This window comes from Capricornis sumatraensis, chromosome 18, assembly GCF_032405125.1.
Source record: "Capricornis sumatraensis isolate serow.1 chromosome 18, serow.2, whole genome shotgun sequence".
Classification (NCBI taxonomy): domain Eukaryota; kingdom Metazoa; phylum Chordata; class Mammalia; order Artiodactyla; family Bovidae; genus Capricornis; species Capricornis sumatraensis.
The window spans coordinates 48,679,367-48,700,907 of record NC_091086.1 but is presented as its reverse complement, the minus strand read 5'-3'; the positions used below and the strand labels follow the sequence as shown (position 1 = coordinate 48,700,907).

The following is a 21,541-nucleotide window of genomic DNA, read 5'->3' as shown; positions in this document are numbered from 1 at the left end:
AAACCACCTTCTGAGTGTCTCAAGCTAATTAATCAACTTCAGAGTCAAACCTCCCGTTTTCATCAAAACCGGTGTTATGTGTATAGCAACCTGCATTTCCTTTGAATGACTTTTGGCTACTCCTCAAAGGATAAAGATGTGTCACTAAAGATATTCAAATGTACACAGCAGCTTTTGGTACACATCCTGGAAAGAAAAGTTCCAAATATTTGAATAACACAGCCATGGTGAAGAACTGCCTGGCTTCCTACAGTGACTGCCTGTCAGGCGATTGGGACAGATGCCAGCAGGCCTTCAGAAGGAGAGACACCCAAGTACAGTTACAAATAAACAAGCACAGGCCGCCTAGTCTAGGTGTGCAAGCGGCATGGGTTATAAGAAATAAGAAGACAAACATAAGAATGTATATAAAAACAATTTAACCCAAATTTCTCTTATCTTGATCTCATCTTTCTCCCAGGGAGCAGTTCACCGTATTTTAGACATGGAGAAAGCACAGATAATCAAATGTGACCCACTTACTTAGAGCAAAAAGACTGAGAGGCCCAGAGAGTTTCAGTGCTGGGCCCAGTCAGAGTCACAAAGCCTCCCCCCAGGGCTCTCATCACCACTGCCGCACAGCAGTGAGCTCTTCCTCCTGGCACACGGTGGGTTATTCTAGGCTTCCCGGGTCCAACAGCCTGCGGGCAGCACATACTCACTTGTACAGCGGAATGTCCGGTTCTTTTCCTTCTGTCCTAAGAGTCAGGCAGCACTGCTGAAGCTGGGACTTGGGGTCGTTCCAATCCTGATTCAAAATGAATTCCTGGAGCAAGTCCCCCAAACAGTACTTAGTAAAGGATTCCAGAATCACCAAGCATAGAGCAAACAACTAATTTAAATTTTATATGAGCTTACTTTTAATCGTGGAAAGAAACAAACATTCATGAAAGTATGAACGTATTCCAAGTCTTTATCAATGTATAGCGCTGCAATAAACGCTGAAAAAGAGAAAGGGTAACATAAGCTCCCATGCACTGCCATTTACTAGGAAGAGTATGAGACCGAGCCTTTTAAGAAACATTTTAATAAGGTTTTCACCTTCCAAGCCCCCTCTTTATTTTTTAGCATTACCATTTCATCTTGCTTCAAATAAGAACTACTCTTTATCACTAATATTAGAAACAGCAATAGAGATGTGTGATTAAGATGCAAAAACCACAAAGACCAAATTACATTTGTCTGAGGGCTAAATGAACAATTAGTTAGAACGATACACAAAATGCTGCTGTATATAGCAGGGGAAGAATGACATCAGGGAATGCAACCATGTTAGGATCAAATAAATCAAAATAAAACTTGAAGATCATACAAGGCCAGAACAAGCACATCCGAAGGCCTGCTACTCTTAACACCAATCTTGAGGCCACCCATTGACAGGGGCTGTGTCACATTTCATGAACAGAAATGGGACCATCTATGGATTCAATCTGCCAAAACGGAGGAAAAATAAATACTGGGCTTAATGACAATATAACCAAATTTGTATTAATAAACGGTGACCCCCAAAGACAACTTCATTATAAAGGATATCTCAAACATGTAAACAAATGGTGAGTTTTTTAAAGAAGGAGTTAAAAATAGCTTCTGTTGAGCAAAAACAAAGGCTACTGAGACTGATCACTCAACTTAATTTTTTTGTACTTTTAATGTTGTTACTTTTCTTTAATTGAAAAAGAGATTCTTTTAAGTTCCTTAGTCAGACCGCCTTTACACTTTGTAAATCAGCTGATTTGCATGGTAGACTTTAATATTTGTGTATAACTGCAGTTGTCAAAAATACCATAATATTAAATTCTAAAAAAAGGTTCCAAGGCCCAGTGAATGGCCCACTTACTTTAAAGTAGTATTAGAAACAATAAAATTGCGCTTATAATCCTTTAATTAGCTTAACAGGATTACTTATAATGCTACTAGACCATATCAGAAACTGTAAAAGATGACAATGTTGTCCATAGAGCTTTGAGTTCATTCACAATAGATAATAATTCTAGTATTCAGTGAATAAATTACCTTCTTTCCTCTATGCCCATATCTAAAGGTTGCTGGTGGCAAAAAACCAGCTATGATTCACTGTTACCGGTCTTCACATTCTGCTACTGTTTCACACAAAGAGATCTGATGGCTAAGCTTTAGGACGGAGGGGTGTGGGGGCGGGGGCACCAGTGAACACAGATGGAACATAAATCCATTATTCACATGTTTTAATTCCAAATTATTCTCTTTCAAACAAGCTTTGGAGAGAAGCATAAATCAAAATTAAAACAGAAGAGAGGTTTCTTTAGTCAGAATGTCGTAACAATGAGAAGTGGCAGACTTTGAATCTGCAGGTTAAGAGAACAGCTTTCTCTGTAGGACTCACATTCCAAAAGGTCAGCCAAGGTCTTGGTTCTCAGGGCGACAGGTCTTTTGGTCTTGTCGTTGGTGATGGCGTATTCCTGCATGCCCAGTTCCTCTGCCACCTTGGCCTGAGTTCTGTTATTCACCAAAGAGCTTCGCAACAGCTGGCCAAACAGAATTGGGATACATTTAGAAACCATTTCATTCTGGTCTCTCTCTTGTTCCTGAGTTGGGTCCAATCACCCTAGACCATCTCACTGACAGGGACAGCTAGGCAAGCAATGGCTTATGTTTTCAACCACCACCCTCGGGCGGCAGTGACAAACTCGACGTGCTTCTAGCTTCTTAATAACTTCCTCTGCTCCTGAATTTTACCTAACTGACCTTTAAATAGTTCATTTAGTTGTTTAGTAGCAGGGAGCAGTCTTGAGGGAGAGCCGGTGGATAGTAAAGGTCAGAGATTCCATTAAGTTTAATGTTACTAAAAGAAGGAACATTAAAACTAGTGAAAATCAACTTATTGAAGCATAATTTACATCCAACAAAATACACCCATTTTAAGTATAGTTAAATGAGTTCTGACAAGCTTCTACATTTCCATCACCCAAACAAGTGCCCTGGCCCCTCGGTGATCAATCAATCCAGTCCATCTACCACCAGGCAAACTTGACCTGCTTTCTGTCACTGCACACAAGTTTTAAAGGAGCACTCTTTAAAAGCCAAAAATAAACTTCATGTTGTACGGCACTGATGCTAATTTTGATAATACAGGAATTGTGGAAGTGATGCTTTGGTATTAATTCAAATATTTAAATAATTACTTTACATTGTTACTTTTCTTCTTTTAAAGATTTATATTATATAGCCTGACTCACAGTTGTTTAAGCTGAGATCCTTTATTTTTAATCAAATTAATACATAATTTTCATATTTCAACTTCAGGAATGCCAAAGAAAATTTTCTACTAGGAATTTCAGTCAGCTAGGAATCCTCTAAGGACTATCTAAGCAGTAGCATTAAACAGTGCGTGAAAACTGTACAACCAGTCCATAGTAGAGGTGCCCATTAAACAAGCGCGCCATAGGAATTTAACAGTCACTGATCACTCACTAGGGGAAGGTGGGGAGGGAGGCCGGGGAAAGTGGATAGACACAGAGATGAGAACTCACCAAACACAAGCTGAAAGTTATCATCCCCAATCTGTAAGATCTGGGGCAATAATGTACCTAAAACTTGAAGTTTTTCTTACAAAGATAAAACAAACCCGTGGTCTAGTACAATTTCTGCTAAGGAATCCCTGATGCCAGGGCCAAGGCACAGGAAGCAGCTGCGAGTGATGCTGGTATTATAGCCCCTGCCGTTCCACATCGCACTTTGCTTATTAGATGCAAGTTTTATGCTCTGTGGCTCCATAGTGTCAACTGAGCTTATGAAAATCAAGATTTATTCTCAATGCCTGAGACTGCATCCTTGACAACAGATAAATAAGAAACAATATGTTCTTAATTTGTCTGACAATGATTCATGAAGCAGAAACACAACTTGATCTTCATAAGCCATGCTTGCTGTTGAGTTACAGACTCTTATTATTCTTTGCTTGTCTCTGTTCCTTTCCTCCGATCTCCCCCTAACTCTATCTTTTCTTCAACACAGTGTTTCATTAAAATTAATATCCACAGAGAAGTTCAAAATTAAAAAGGCCTAGCAAAATAACATTCAAAGATGACAGGATCAGGGAATTCCCTGGTGGTCCAGCAGTTAAGACTCGGTGCGTTCACTGCAGTCGCCCCAAGTTCGATCCCTGGTCAGGGAACTAAGAAATCGCAATTTGCACGGCACGGCCAAAAACAAAAACACAACCAATAGGGTTGTGTGCCCACTAGTCTAAAACCTGAGCTGGAAAGGAGCCATCTTTTTTAGTTTGGATTTATAGTGGGGGAGGTTCACACGGTAGAGGCTGTTGGAGAACAGGAGGGTTATTTTGAGAATATAGCTATGCTCAGCGAGCTGGGTTCTCAGTATATGCTTTTGGTGAGAGGTGAAAACTCTAATATGGGCTGTGTGTATGGAGATTTCATGCCTTAGAATCAACAAGCCTGATGTACACACATATGAGCACACAAATCATAACACATCGCTGATTACTGGGCCCAGCTACTGCCTTCCAGCGTCAGGGCTCCTCATTCAGTGCCACGCAGTGATGCTGTCAGTGAGGATGGAAACAGAAATGCTACCAGTCAGAAACACTACCAGTTTTATTTAAGATACACCCTGACAGGTCTTAAAGCACCAACCGGTGGCCAGCAGGAAGTGAGATCTTTCAGTTCTTGCCAAAACGTAGAGCCGGAACCAAATGTCAGGGGTGGGGAGAAGGAAGATATAAATCATCCACACTTTTAGAGTCAGTTTATATTTAGAAGAAGAGATGAAAAGAGGTAAGGTCTTGCTCTTTACTCAAACAAGAAAGTCTGAAGAAAGGCAGTTCTTTAAATGACAACCTCCATCCCTGGCCTTTGCTGAACTGTATTTCAGAATAAATCACGCTGTTTGCCAATGAGTGAGATCAGGAGGGGATCACAAGGCAAAAAGCTACCGAAATATGGTCGTTCAGAGCAACAGTTGTGGAGGCGGGTGCTAGGCTAGGCCCCGCACTGCCAGCTGAAGATCCTGAGATGACCAGCATCCCGTGGCTGCCCTCCGAGAGCTGCTCGTCTCCAAGGGAAGCTGCACACAAGGTGGCCAAGGAGAGAGCACAGGCCACAGCGCACGCACGCACTCCACCCCAACCAGGTCTTCCAAAGGGGGGAACCTGACCCCAGAGCAGCAACATCTCAGAGGCTTGTTGATCTGGCTGTTGCATCAGAATCATTAGGTAGTTCTGACACACTGGTACTTAGGCCTCTTTCCAAGAGGCAAGGAATTAGAATTTCAGGACATGTACATTTAAAAAAATTTCAGGTAGGTGGACTCTGATGAATATTATAGAGTCAGAACTGAAAAGAATGAATCTGTCAGTGGCAGAAGAATGGGTGCTATGGTCTGAATGTTTGAGTTGCCCCCAAATTCAAATGCTGAAATCCTAAAGATGATGGTATCAGGAGGTAACTGAGTCATGAGGGTGGACCCCTCATGAATGGGATCTGCGCCCTTATAAAAGAAGCCCCAAACTGATCGCTAGCCCCTTCCACCCTGTGAGGAGGGTACAGTGAGAAGTCTGTGAGCCAGAAGAGAGCCCTCACCTGACCATGCTGGCACCCTGACGTCAGACTCTAGATCTCCAGAACTGCGAGCAATAAATTTCCGCTGTTCATACGCCATCCTGTTTGTGGTACTTTGCTATAGCACTGGAATAGACTAAGACAGTATGAAAGGGTTTTCTAGGAAGAGGAAACAGCTCATTCAAGAGCAAGGAGCCATGGTACAGAAAGATGACTACTGGCTGGAACTGGAAGAGAAATCTCAGCCTGGTGGGGAGGAGCTGATGCAGGTGAGTGAGGCTGCCTAGCCTCTGGGCAGCGAGAGCTGGCTGACAGGGCAGAGAAAGTCTGGCAGGTGAGGTAAAGAAGTCTGTCTTTCCTGTAAGGGAAGAGGAATCCCAAAAGGTATCAAATGGGAGCAGTGGCAAGGTAGTCTTCTGATTTTAGAAAGACTATTTTGGTAGGTGGGTTTGGATGGGGTAAGACACAAGGTTTGCAGATCCTGATGCTATAAACTACTATTTTACAAAGAAGGAAAATTTTAGTAGAAATCTAGAAAATAAACATGAAGCACCCAAGTAAGCATGAGATACTTATTAGAATGTTTTGCAAACAGTGCCTTGAGTTAGATGTACTGGGTTGGCCAAAAAATTTGTTCAGGTTTTTCTGTAACATCTTACAGAAAAACACGAATGAACTTTCTGGCCAACCCAATACTTGTAAAAAAAGCAAATGATTTGGCGCCAAGCTGCCTAGGTGCAAACTGTGGCTCTACCACTTCCTCGCTAAGTGATCCTGTATAAGTTACTAAATCTCTCTGAGGCTCAGTTTCCACATCCATTAAACAGAGAAAACAGTACCTACCTCACAGGGATGTAAGGAGAATTACAGTGAATGTGTATACACTCTAAGTACAACGACTGACACATAACAAACACACTGAAACACTAGCTGCTGTTGTTTGGCACTGCCATCATCAGCCAAGATGTGCTTAACTCTGGTTATGGGGAAAAGGTTATAGAAAGTTCTAGGAACTCCTTTGAATTTGTTTTCAATGCAAATATTCTGGACACCTGTTCACTGTCTTCAAAGCTCTCCATTTTACTAAGTCTTACCTGTCCTTAACAACTTTTTGAAAAAACACTGCCTTACCTCCACCCACCAAAAAAAAAAAAAAAAGATAAAATTTAATTTGCAATTACCGGGAAAAAAAAAGGAAAGCTGTACTAAGGGCTCACTATAAAGCTGAGAGGAAGACTGCTGAGTTCCTGAAGCAATGGCAAGGATCAACAAATTGCAAATTGTGATTTTGAGGATCCAGGATGTTTCCTATTATCTCAACACAGCAGTCTTTCCAAATTCAAATTTTACTAAGAAAAAGGTTTACTGGCTTAAAATAAGCAAAGAAACACTCTGGCACTCTTCCTTCAACTTCTACTCTTGATTCTAAAGAGAAAAACCACAGCTGTGGGACATGAGCTACCGAAGAGGGCCCCCTAGTGTAAACAGGAGAGTCTGACTAATTATCCTGAAGACTTTAATGTAAGAGCATGGGGTGAAAGACAAACGTGTTATTAAAAACGACAGTGATGTGCCTCACGGGTCTCTCATACCAAGAGTGGTGGCCAGATGGCCTCCGTTTCCCGTGAGAACTGAAGAAAAGGTAGGCAAATGCTAGCAGCCAGAGGTCAGCGCCATACAGCCAGTTTACAACAGTGACGGAGAAGTTCTCAAATAGGAGCTGCGGAATCTTGCCCCCTCAGAGATCCGTCAGCTCAGACACCTGTTCTTCTGATTCATGCCTCGTGCTGTCTGGAGGCAGCAGGAAAGGATTAGATCAAGGCTTCCCAAAGTTTATCTGTAACCCTCGCTTTCTCATTGTCCCAATCATTCCTCTGTTTCGTTTTGTTTTTCTTCTTTTTCTTTCTTTAATCTTTTGGCCACACCACAAGGCACAGGGGAGAATCTTAGTTCCCCGACCAGGGATCGAACCTGTGCTGCCCTGCACTGGAAGCATGGAGTCTTAACCACTGGACCACCAGGGAAGTCCCCTCCAAATCATTCCTCTAAAAATAAAAATTTCAAGATACAAATGAACTTACCTACAAAACAGAAAACAACCCACAGACTTAGAGAACGAACTGATGAGTGCTGGGGAGCAGAACAGGAGAAGGAATAGTTAGGGAGTTTGGGATGGACATGTACACACTGCTGTATTTAAAATGGGTAACGGATGGACCTACTGTAAGACCTACTGTGCAGCACAGGGAACTCTGCTCAATGTTACGTGGCAGCCTGGATGGGAGGGGAGTTTGGGGGAGGATGGATACACATATATGTATGCCTGAGTCCCCTCAGTGTTCACCTCAAATTATCACAACATTGTTAATCAGCTATACCCCAATACAAAATAAAAAGTTTAAAAAAACAACAACTTAAAAAATAAATAAAAACAAACATTTCTGCAAGTTCATCTTGCTTGTGGATACTGACACCGGGCACAGCGCACACTGTGGCCATGAGGCTGACAAGCATCTTCAGCTCTGTCCTTTGTAGTAAAGGCTGAGACAGAGGAAGGAAATAGACACAAAAACTCGTATGCAAATGTTAAAAAGTTGCCAGTGTGACAAGAAAGTCACATTCTTGTCTGAGTAAGTGCTCTTTGAGACTCCCCCCCCACCTCACTATTTACCCTGACTCTACTGAGTAGGTTCTACCCTCAAAGGCCAAAAGTTCTATGAAATAGAACCTCCTTCCTCTACATCCCCATTCAAACTCTGTCATCCCCGGACAACTGCATAACCCTGACATTCCTTCCCAAACAGGCCTGCTTAAGCACCCAACTTACAGAACACTCTGTTTTCCCCCATCAACATTCAAAACTTGAAAACTGCAATTTCATTTGCTCAACTGTCCTTAGTCTCTATGAAACAAGTATGCACGGGAATAGCTCTGGGCTAACTAACGCCTCCCTGCAGTTGTGTGCTCTTTAATCACAATAATGATTTTTAGCCATCCTTTCCCTGCCTCCCACCCAGCCAAATGCAACTGCAATAAGCAATCCTTCACAAATTTTAAATTACTTTTAACCCTAGACATTCATAAATTAAGTTTTCGGCTTCTTTCCTTACACATAAAACATGCTATTTCTCTCCAATGCCACTTCCACTTCCCTCTCTCTATGAGTTATCCATCCACAAAACTCTCATTCTTCTACTTATCAAATATGTATTGAGAGCTCACATATGCCAGACACTGCAGGGCATACAGTGATAAATAAAAATCTGTTCTCACATAACTTTCAGCCTTGTGGGACAGGCAAACTCAAAAAATAAGTGTCAAGAAGGAGAAGAACATGGAGAGTTGACTAGAGGGTTCCCCTTGCATGCAGCAGTCACGCCAGAACTGACATCTCAGGCAGAGGAGGAGCTAGCAGGCAGCTGAGAAGAAGGGCTTGAAGCAGAATGGTCTCCAGGTAGAACGAACCCCATGGCAAGAGGCAGCCTAGAGGAACACGAAGCAGGCAGGTGAAAAGGTGCAGAGTGAGAGGACAAAAATGTGACATGAGGTCAGGCAGGCGGATCAGCTTGTTCTTTAGTCACTCTCCAAAGAGCAGATGAAGAGCGTTAGAGCGGACTATGGTGATCATTCACTCAGCCTATCTGCTGAGCACAGGACTGTTCAAACACCCAGGGAATTAGGGATGAAGGAAAGAGACAAAATACCTACCTTCGTGGAGTTTACACTCTCATGAGAGATCACAGACGGTGAACAAGTAAAACATATAGTCTGTACTAAGGAAGAGAAGGAAGGAGAAAATGGGAGGTGAGATTTTAGACAGGAGGAGGGGAGCTAAGGATGAGGAAAAGAGGTCACTATTCAAGCAGAGTGAGTGAAAGAAGGCCTCACTGGTGATGACATATGAACAGAGGGGAGGGATCTGGCATAGCATGTGCAAAGGCCAGCTTAGTGTCCTGCAGGAATCTCACAGAGGCTACAGTGAAGTGTCTAGGAGAAAAAGTTAGAGATGGTAGCAGGAAGGGTCTTGTAGGTAACAACACTATCTTTTACCCTTGAGATGAGGTACTTTCAAAAAGTTTTGCCCAGAGGAGATTTTAATCTGATGTCTCTTTAAAAACGATCCCTTGAGATGATGTGCTGAACACAGACAGACGGTTGGGGAAAGATGGACCAGTTGGGAAGCTATGGTTGTAATTTAAGGTAAAGATAATCAAGGTCCAGACCAAGGTGGTTTAACAGTGAAGCTGGTGAAAAGTAGTCATGTTTGAGACAAACTTTTAAGGTAAAATCAACAAGCTATGCTAATGGGTAGGAGGTGTTAGCATGAGACAGAGAAGAGTTAAGACAACTCCAAGGTTTCTAACCTGAGCAACTAGAACAGAATGGTCTTTACTGACATGGAACACACCAAGGTTTGGGGGTAGAAATCAGTTTTGTTTTGGCCATGATAGGTATGAGCTGCCTGATAGAAATCGATCTAGAGATCGCTGTGGATCTATATAACCAAGTACATCTACAGATATGTAGACATATGAGTTTGGAGTTAGGGGGACAAGTAAGGGCTCAAGACATGAAACCGGAAGTAATGTATAGACAGACTCATGGAGAGGAAGTCAACAGAAAAGAGACGAGGCCTGAGAATGGGGGCACTCCAATATTGAGAGGTCAGGGAAGAGAAGAGGAACAACCAAAATGGACTAAAGATGAATGGCCGCTGTGGACACAACAGACGTATTGTGAAGACGCCACAGGCTGCAGCAGGTAACCTGGTCTGTGTGGAGAGATTCAGGAAAGTCAGTGTAGGAAGCCATAACCCGTAATGCAGTCCAACAGGCCTGAAACCTGAGACAACGTCCCCCATGGGAAAGTACAAAAATGCCCACAGGAATGGCAAGGCCAGCTTTTTCAATAGTAGCACACATCTCAGGGAGAAATCTGAACCAGCTGCCTTGCCTACTGCTTTGGATAAGCACAAGGCTAAGATTCCTATCCTCTGCAATGCATAGTAAATGCCACCCCCTCTCACTGGATCTCTCTGTCAATCATATTCCTGTAACACTGTGGCAGCTGTGCAGAAACTATTGCCATGGTCCAGGCGATGGTAGAAGATCTGGGTAATGATGAGGTGGCTACTCCAGCAGTAATGTGGTCAGAACTTGTGAATGGTCTATGCTGGAGGAAAGGGAAGAAGCAAAGATGACTCCTAGGCTTCTGACTTGCCACACTGGATGGGTGATGGTGCCCTTCAATCAATCAAGAAATAACTGGAAGAGGACCCAAATTTCAAGTTCAGCCTTGGATACACAGAGATGATGAGCAGGCAGCTGACACTGAAGCTCAGAAATGAGATGGGATTGAAGAAATCCATTCAGAAGTCTGCCTACAGCAGGAAACTAATGTCATGTTTATAAAGAATGCCTATAAGAGACTCGAGTAAGAAGAGGAAATACCTAGGAGCGAGCTTTGTGCATCCTGGCATATTCACCAGCTCTACAGAATAGGCTGAGCCTCAAAGCTACTCTTGAGAAAGAGTAGCTCAAGAGCAAGAGGAAAACCAGGAATGTGAAGCATCACAGAAGCCCATGGGAGACAGTGGTTCAAGGAGGGAGGAAGTACCTACATCAGTGAGACATTAATGAGACACAGTATCTTTTAAAATCTGTATTTCACTGATTTTAGATCATCTTTGTTTTGCCAGCAGATCTGTTGGTCCTGCTGATTTCTACTAAAGCCTTCTGTGAATACAGTTCAAAAAACCCTCCATATCAGAATTTCGTCATTTGTTAGCATCTTGCTAATAAAGTATCCCAAAATTCTCTAATCAAGAGAGCAAAGCTGATGATAAACATATTTCGGATCAAATTAGTTACAGCACTGAAGTCACTTTGTAAAGAACACAAAACTGGAGTCTCCAGCATAGTCGTGCTTTCACCTTTTATCCAGACCTGGGCAGGGCTCATGCCTTTCTGAGTCCTGGTTTCAATATCTCTTCAATGTTGGGGGAGGGATTGGGACATGTGTGCAGTGCCAAGAACAGAAGCAATACATCTGTCGATCCATACCTTCCTCCTCCACAAAATTCTGGAGAATTTGTGGGAATACAGGGGTAAATGTGTATATTGAAGTCACATATTTTCAGCAGTGGCCTCTATATGCCCATAAAATGAATGACTGCTTCAAGCCATTTGCTTTAATCTGGCCATTTCTCAGACCAACCAGATACTCTGACAGCTATGAAGTCTATTCCCTAATGGCAGATACAGAACCGAGCCTTTATTGATTCCTGGATGCAGAGAAAGACACTAGATACTAGTTTATTTCTGGTAAATGCTCATATGCTCCTAAGAATTTAATATTAATTCAAAAGGAATTTCTTGTCAATCCAAAAGCAGTAAATTGTAAATGGTCATTAAACTGCTAATTTTAAACTAATTTTAAAAGTAAGAGTACTTCTGATTTCCCACAAAATGATACATGGGGCTTAGTGAAACATAATAAATATTCATTCAATGAATGAATGAAAGGACCATATTTTGTTGGGTTTAGAAATTCTGCTGAAAAATTATATCTAAACATAGTCAAATAATCATATTCTCCCTAAATTCAATATCAGTATCTCTCCCATAAACTATTTCCACGGTTCAGAGTTGCAAAGATAATATCAAATTCTATTCAAAGCAAAACATGCACAGAGCTTGTAGAGATGCAAAGTATGAAAGACTTATTATTTACCTCAAGCGTAATGAAGAATGTCTGTACTCACAAGATGCCTTATGGTGTCTATTATTTTCTTTGCCCAATAAGGTATTTGCTTTCTCAGTGCCCAGTCCTAGAGGGACTTCTCAAAGGTTATTCCTTGTGCCAGGAGATCATCATCACTGACTTCCAGATAGGTTTTGTTCTCCATTCCAGTTTTATTATTGATTGGTTTCACAGAGTAAAAACCGTACGCAGCAAATAAAAAAACTCGATAAAGTTTTATAAAATGAAACAAAAGTGAGAGGAATGGGAACCATTTCACTTTGTTCATAAATCAAACGTTTTCTCTCAGTGTCCCTTTCAACTCCACACGGTCCAGCCAAACTAGGCTTCTGATCTTTCATGCTGTTCCCTTGTTTCAGCAGTCCTGGTGCGTGTAATGTCTTTGCATAGAAATTTCTTCCCATTAATTCCCAATGGCCAAATCCTACTCATCCTTAAAGACTCAAACATCATAATAACCACGAAGCCTTCTAGAAACTCCACAGCTAAAAGAAATCATACTTTACCCAGACAGCACACTTTCCTTGTATAATATTTAATGTAGTTCTCCCTTGTATTTATAGCTACTTATGTATACTTTTTATAGTGTACACGTATGTGTATACACACACACCTTAAACTATACATATATATACACACACACACACACATACATATGTGTATATATATAGAAAGAGAGAGAATTTGTAATTGTTAACTTGCATTTTTAATTTCTTCTAGTAGTGTTTAAACTTCTTATAGACAGACTAGGCATCAAGTAATATTTGCTGCCCCCATGAAGCCTAACTCAGTGTCTTGCACCAAGTAGGCAATCACTAAATAAAGGAGTATAAAATGAGCTCTCATCATATATTGTTTTTGCATACAATTTACATAATGAAACAAAATCATATGATATGCTAAAGTCACCAAGAACTAAGTCACCAATTATATAAGTATATATCTAGTTCTTCGAATCTTCACTTTCTATTACACAGCACACTGGTTTGAGGAAATGGTTTTACACAAACTTACAGTTAAGTGTCCTTCATGATGATCTGGAAAGTGAATGAATAAGTACTCCGTGGCTACCAGCTGCATTATGGAGTCACCAAGGAATTCCATCCTCTGATTGTGGCCTCTGGGGGAAAAAAAAAACATCAATGTAAAGAGATCAATAAGCATTTGTAGATTCAAAAAGATAAAAAAAAAATTTAAGGTATGGTTTTAAAAAGCAATGTGTTCATCTTGCTTAAAGCACAAAACTAAATACAACTCCCCAAAGCCCCTCAACTGAGATCTGAGTCAATATAGGTTCGGTTTCAAAGGAGAGTAAAGTGAGTACTATCTAAGGATTAAACAACTGCTGAAAGAAAGACTGGTAAATAGTACCTGGGCAGAAGCTGGGGAGAATCAACAGAAAAATAAAATACAGTTGAATCCTTGAACAACCTGGGGGTTAGGGGCAGCGACCCCCCAGGCAGTCAAAAATCCAGTTTAACTTTACAGTCAGTCCTCTGTACCATGGTTTGCACCTGCAGATTCAACCAAATGACACCATGCAGCACTGTAGCACGTACTTACTGAAAAATATCCACGTGTAAGTGGACCCATGTGGTTCAGACCTACGTGATTTAACGGTCAACTGTATAGTACAGACAACAAACTTGCACAATCTTTACACACACAAAAAACAGCAAAAAGATCCAAGAATTTTCTATGCTAAATCTTTACCTTTTCATTGAAAAATAGACTCCAGTTTTCAAATCTGAATTCCAGGATAAGGCCTAAAAAAATCTATGACAAGATTCTTTGTTTTTTTCAGTGTAAAGACAACTGTGAATATCTAATTTGGGGGAAGAAAACCTGATGAGTGTGAGTTCGTTGCTCAGTTGTGTCCTACTCTTTGTGACCCTATGGACTGTAGCCCGCCAGGTTCCTCTGTCTACAGGATTCTCTAGGCAAGAATACTGGAGTGGACTGTCGGGGAAGAAACCCAAAAACTGAATTAAAAAACATGTAAAAAAAAAAAAAACAGTTTTGGTTATTTTATCAGTTATTTCACTAGGTCATATTCAAATCACTCACTTACAGCAGGGACTGGAGGGCCAAATTCACCCTATGGCCTGCTTCAGTAAATCAGGTTTAATTGGGACACAGCATGTTCATTCATTTATACTTTTCCTGTGGCTGCTTTTATATTACTTTTGTGTTACTTATGTTGCTTTTATGACAGAGTTGAATCATCATGACTGTGACCACCTGGCCTGTCTCTTCATTGGAAAAATTTTTACTTCCTTCACACTTATAATTTATAAAGAAATAAGATTCATGACAATGAGACCAAAAATACTGGATTAGAGCATATGCCCTGGTCTACACCAGTGTCTGACTGCTCACTCATCTGACAATGTGACTTCCTTGGAAATATGTTTGAAACCCCAATTCCTTGAAAGGGCACACAGCAAAGGTTTGGGACTGTGTCCAAATGGTCATGTTAGAACTACAAGAGTATTTCTAACTCACAGGGTCAGATGGTTAAATCCCACAGTTCTCAATGTGAATGCTCTTGCCAAAAGTCGAACATGTGTAAAAATTACTCCAATTGCATCTTCAAATTCAGTAAGTTTCTGTAGAACTGGAGAAGTCTCAATAAGTTGTCGATCAGTATTTGGCTCTTGAAGCTACAAGAAGGAACAAACAAATATCACAGGCAGTTTTTGGTTACAACTGTAATTATCAATTCTAAGTGTTTTGTAAACTTCTTGTTCCCACAGGCAGACATTTCTGAAATGCCAATAAAACATGAAAGCTTCTTTCTCCTCCCTTAGAATGGCAAACAAACCTAACATTTAAAGAAGGCTCAAATAATATTTTCCAACCTTCTATCAGATTTCAAGGCCAAATACTATACACAGATAGTTCAAAATCCTAAGTATTATACTAGATCTCCAAGGAAGAGGCAAGCTGAAGAACCCCTTCTAGGGAATCTATCTATCTATCTGGTAATCTAGCAGTCCTCAAACTTTAGTACTCATCAAACTCTTGCAGTACTTGTTAAAAGCAGATGGCAAGGCCCTGCACCCAGAGTTTCTTACTCAGTATGACTGGAATAAGGACCAGGAATCTGCCTTTCTGGTAAGTTCCCAGGTAACACAGATACTGCAGGTATGGGGATCAGCTTTTGAGAATCACTGTGTTGAATAACTTGACCGCTGTGTATCTTCAAAGGGCTAACCTATTTTGGCTAATGATCATCATTAAACTGGATTCAGCTTACATTGGAGATTAGTATATTAATAACACTAGGCAGGTGCTCCACGTAACAATAAGCCTTTAACCACTAGCAGAGAGCAAGTATAAAACATCTGAAATGAATATTTTCAGGAACTTTGGGCTAGTTCATATTCATAAAATACTTCTAAAATACTCTGAATTAATGTCACTTGTTACTGTGAAGCCTCTCATAAGAGAGTTCAGCCACTAGTGATGATTATTATATATACATAATATATATATACAAAAATGTATATGTATGAGTATACATATACATGTATATATTTATATATGTCTCCAAGGTAAAATGGTAATAAAAGCAAAGAAGAGTGAGAATTTTTAAAACAACTAGAGGAAAGAGTGTCATCATATATAGATCTTTTAAATTCCAAAATCTTGAATAAAGTCATTATACTCTACTAAAATTTTAATTTACAATGTTTTATGCAATTGAAGTCAAATCTCTGAATTTCAAAGAGACAAATTAGGTTGCAATTTAGCAATGTTAATTTAGTATTTGTTCTACTTTGTAATAAGCCCAGGCCTGCTTCCATATTATTTTCCCTATAATAGCAGGCATGTAGACACACTGGAGACAACACTGTCTTGAGTATCACTATTCTAGGGAAGAGAGGGGACCAAACCACAGCCACACAAGCAGCTCTTCCTGCCTTTCGAGCGATGGCAACTCCCAGTGCTTCGCCCACCTCACCCCAGACCACAAAAACACAATGCATGGCCTCGTTTTAGTATTTGTTCCAAAGTTCTCCAGTCTGATACCCCAGCTTAAAGTCATAATGCCACCGAAGGGAATCAAAGGATAAAAGCAGAAGGGGACAAAAGGCAAAGTGAAGCATCGTGAGTACCTGGAGTTACAAAGCTCACTGCAGACAGGAAGGTCACACTTACCTGGAGTGGGTGGAGAGGATAATTGAGCCAGACTTCGCGCAGGTCCTGGAAAATGGAGTGATGCCTTTAATGCTCGAGGGAGTCATTTAACACACTCTAGAGTACTAAATAAAATGCCATTATGTGAAATACTGAACTATTTCAGATGCTGACTCCACTTATTGCAAATTCGATAGTGCTGGCAAATGAATTTTTTAAAAGTGTTTTCACCACTCCAACTGCCTGTAGTGACTCTAATTAGCCTATTAGGCTGGGGAGGAAAAGAGCCACCCCCGCCCCCAGGAGTCAACGACACCTTTTAAAACTAAGTTACACATTCGCTTAACCTAATACAGTGAATTAAGCTGCTGTTTTAATTATATTTTTTAGTTTACCATTCCCCAGAAATGTTCATTGGCTGTGCCTTTTGGAATTAAAACTCATCTCGAATGGTCCTTTACTTGGGCACTAATTCATTATCATCGAGTAACTTTAATATGGGAGTGGAAAACACCCATATCTAGTTCCTAAACTCTTAGATTTGTGAGACCACACTTTTACTGTGGGTCACTACAAATGTATACTTGAAATAAGAGAATAAATAAAAGCATTAATTTTGTAGAAAATCCTAATACACTATTTTACTCACTGAGTTAAATCCAGAGGCATTTATAATAGACCTTCCTCAGGATTAAAGTGTTTTTCCTTCAGTTTTAGACTCTAGGGAGCCTCTAACTGAATCTCCTTTTGGGCCTCAACAACTGGTTTTTGAGATAAATGACAAAATTTTTTTAAAGAAACAAAAATTGTTTTTTTTAATTTTTGGAGAGGAAAAGCATAGTAAAATGTATTATGATGTGATACAGATGATGACAAAGGGAAATAAAAATACCTGATAATTTTGTACATCTTGCATATTAAAATATGTCTAGGTTTTGTTTTTGGTATTTTATTTTTGCAAATTTTTAAGTTTAAATATCAAACTGTTCTTTTAAAGCTTTTAAAGAACTTCTCTTAACCAATTCAATAACCTTTCCCTGGAATTCTCTGTAGCATAAATTACACTGAATGTCACTCCCTTCCTGTGACTTTCTCAAGTTCTCTCACTGCTTTTTCTCCCCCTGCTATACCTGAAACGGACATGCACTCAACTTCCACCAAGAGCCTGACCTACCCACTACCTGTTCCTCTGGAGTGCCTGCCGCCCCCACTGCTTTGGCTGCTGCCTGTTTAAATCATCTGCTGACCTCTGCTGCAGTTCTCATCCAAGCTACACATCCGTAGCTCTAAGCGCCTTAATTGGCATCTTTTACCTCATATCCAAATGACCAAATCATCACTTTTTACCTTCAACTAAGGATAATGGTGTTCGGAGAAGGCAATGGCACCCCACTCCAGTACTCTTGCCTGGAAAATCCTATGGATGGAGGAGCCTGGTAGGCTGCAGTCCATGGGGTCGCTATGAGTTGGATACAACTGAGCGACTTCACGTTCACTTTTCACTTTCATGCATTGGAGAAGGAAATGGCAACCCACTCCAGTGTTCTTGCCTGGAGAATCCCAGGGACGGGGGAGCCTGGTGGGCTGCCATCTATGGGGTCGCACAGAGTCGGACATGACTGAACTGACTTAGCAGCAGCAGGGATGATGGTGTCAGGAAAAGCTGTAGGCTGAGGAGACAGGCTGCCTGATTCAACCCTTATTCCTGTTGGCCAGTTTCTTCACATCCCTTAAGCCGACCTTTCCTCAAGCGGTCGACAAAGATAATCACAGTACCTACTTCAGAGTGTTCTCTGATGCCTCGATGAGCAATGTACTCAAAGCACTGAATCCAGTGGGGCATGCAGGAAACGCCAACGTTAACAAGGACATCAACAATGACGATAAACAAGTATCTCTTCGGACCAACTCCAATCTCCAAAGCAGAAGATTCTCAAGGACTTCGAGATTCATTTTTCTCCTTTCTCCTATGTCTTTTTCACTCAAAAACACTGACTTCTCCTTTGACGTCTGCTGCCATCCATCTTGTCATAGCTTTAAAACCTCACAACTAGCCGGTTTCAATGGCATCCGTTTCCCTGATTGCACCCTGCACTGAGTGAGATACACTCTGCCGCACCCTGGCGTCAGAGAAATGGAACAGACCTTGCTGGGTTCCCAGCTCTGCTTTCTGTTAGCCCAGGGACCTCAGAGAAAGCCTCTACCTTTAGTTTGCTCTTCTGGAAAATGTTCATCGACTGTTGGGACATTAGTTCATGCAGCATGTTTTTACTGAACATCTGTTAGGTATCAGCTAAGTAAGACATTGAATAAGACACTAGCTCTGTTCTCAAAGGAGCCTACTGGGGAAGAATAAGGGTAAATGAGTACAATTTAATAAACTATGACAAGTTCTATAATGGTGATGTATATGTTCCAAGTGCTGAGAAGACTCTGCCTGGGGTGTCAGGTTAAGTTTCCAAGAGGAGGGGACTCTTCAGCTAAATTTTTAAGAACACGAGGAATTCCGTACAGCAGGGGGAAATGATCAGAAGCAGGGCATGGTACATACTCAAAGTGCACACACACAAAAGCATAGTTCTTAATCAGCAGAACACCAAGAATTTTAGGGCAGCAAAAAACATGACACCGCAATAATGGCTATCTGTCATTATTCATATACATGTGTGTGAGCCTGCAGCATGTACAAAACCAAGAGTAAACCCTCATGTAAACTATGGACTTGGGGTGATTATGACTTGTCAATGTAGATTCGTCTGTTGTACCAAATGTATCACTCTGGTTGGGGCCATTGATAGTGGAGGAGGCTGGGCATGTGTCGAGGGAGGGAATATATGGGAAATTTCCAAATCTTCCTCTCAAGGTTTCCATAAATCTAAAAAATACTCTGGGAGTTAGTGATGGACAGGGAGGCCTGGCGTGCTGCGATTCATGGGGTTGCAAAGAGTCGGACACGTCTGAGTGACTGAACTGAACTGAAAAAAACTTTTTAATTTAAAAAATTTTAAAAAGTGATTTCTAGAATGGCACAAAGAGGGAGTGGAAAGAAAAGAGACTGAAAAAGTAGGTGGGAGTCAGATTATGGGAACTATGAAATGCTCTGTTGTGTAATACAGGCTTTGGCAGGCAATAAAGAATCCAAAGATTTTAAGCTGCAAAGACCATAATCGAATCTGTGCATGAAAAAGAAGACAACACTGCATGAATGATGGACTAGAGCAGTGGGGAACGACAACAGCTTAATTATATCAGGTGAGAGACAAGGAGGACAAATGTTAAAGCAACAGGACGGCCAAGGCTAGGGGCCAAATTGCCAGGGGTCTGTGACTGAATGAAGACAGGGAGAAAAAGCTTAAGGACAAAAGAAGACCCTGAGGTTTCCGGTTTACATCATAAACTAAGAGAAGGAGAAGTGTATTTGGGGGCTTAGGTGACGAATTCAAACACTAAACCTGTTGCGATGAGGTGTCTGTGGAACACCCACATGAAGCTGCCCGAAGCCAGTCTGAAAAGACACTTTTTCCAGTTTCAGGAACTCTGAAGAAAGGCCAGGGTCAGAGAAACCGGGACCCACGTGCAAAGACCAAAGGGGGTGTGCGAGGGGCAGTGGAAGACTAGCAAAGTTTATATAGGAATCGCTGTCTTTCTAAGAGGGTCATTGGATTGCTCAATGGAAACAACAGCTCTGAATGTACCAAGTAAGCTGGGTCACACAGACTTGAAAACACAGAACTGGCAGAATCCACCTGGGGCTGAAAGAGTAAAAAGCAGTCCAGGCTGATAAAGAAAGACGACACAGAGAAAGCCAGCTTCCAAAGCAACAGGACACAGTGCTTCCTCAAGGTCTTACAGAATCAGGAAAACCGTGGATGACCCTCTCTCAGAGGGGAACCGCTTTCCCACCAGGGCTGCCCTCTGACCTGCTTTGCTTTGCTGCATCTGAGCCCTGTTCAATTTCACAAAAGAAAAGACACACTAAAACTAAGCTGAATGTCAGCTGCCCCACTGGTAAGACAATGTTCAGACTCTGCTTTTTCATCTGGTCTTTATTCAGTTCATTCCTTTAACAAATATTTACTAAACACTGCTCATGCCAGCACTGAACCTGGTACTAGGAATCTAAGATAAGCCTGCTACGTAGACAAGTGGGAGAGAAGCGGTTTAAAGAGAGAAAAGAATCTAAACAAAACTGAGGTTGTTAAGAACACCAGGTGAAAGCTGCCTTTACATCAGGAAGGAACAGAGTGGATGGGGGAGAGGGGCGGGAGGAGCTGGAGATGGGACAGGCTGAAGGCAGGAGGGGCTCACAGAGGCAAGACTGGAAGAGGAAATAAGCTAACGAGGTTGCTGAAATCGCCCACAAAAGATAAAAGGCCAGAACAAAGTTATTTTAAGATTTGAGAAAAAGACTTAAAATACATCTGTTACAGGTATAAATCAACATGCAGACTTGTTCATAGGTTGTAAGACAAAAATGGGGGACATGGAACAGCTGTGCATAATGTTCCCATCAGGAGGAAATTCACACATATAAAATCATCACCTATCTCTATAAAAACAGGTAAAAGAAAATCAAATCCTCAGATACGAACATCATCCAGGTCCCATTTTTCAAAACTATTCTTTTTTTTTTTTTTTTTAACTATCCTAAGGAATACAGTAATAACATCTGACAGTCACTTAAGTTGAAGGTTTCACAAAGGCTTAAAACACTGGCTTGCCATGTTCTTTATTGCTCCGTGAGGGCCATTTCATTCAATTAAAATGACATTTCAATTTGGAATACAGAGTTGCCTTTCCCTTTAAATGTTAAATTGACTTGTTTTGGTACAAAAAGAATCTAGTATGCTCTATTACATGCAGGATTAAAAAGGTAGCCCTGGCAATATTAATAGCTTAATACTTTAGTAACAACAAAAACTATTTTAGAATCTATCATTTTTTCTTAAACTATAATTTGCTTTTAAAAAAGTACTTTCATACTCTTATTCATAGCTCTATCAGAAACTCCCTATGAACTGACTTTCTAAAATAAATAT

At 41.0% G+C, this 21,541-nt stretch overlaps 1 protein-coding gene across 1 annotated transcript in view; it reads right to left on the bottom strand.

Moving 5' to 3' along the window:
* The window catches only part of DROSHA (drosha ribonuclease III), a 114,400-nt gene that overhangs the window by 6,249 nt on the left and 86,610 nt on the right, over positions 1-21,541 (bottom strand). The window contains 6 exon segments of the mRNA XM_068990433.1: positions 702-805; positions 898-980; positions 2,402-2,543; positions 13,374-13,479; positions 14,865-15,022; positions 16,524-16,568. Of these exon segments, the coding sequence (XP_068846534.1) occupies positions 702-805; positions 898-980; positions 2,402-2,543; positions 13,374-13,479; positions 14,865-15,022; positions 16,524-16,568 (638 nt within the window).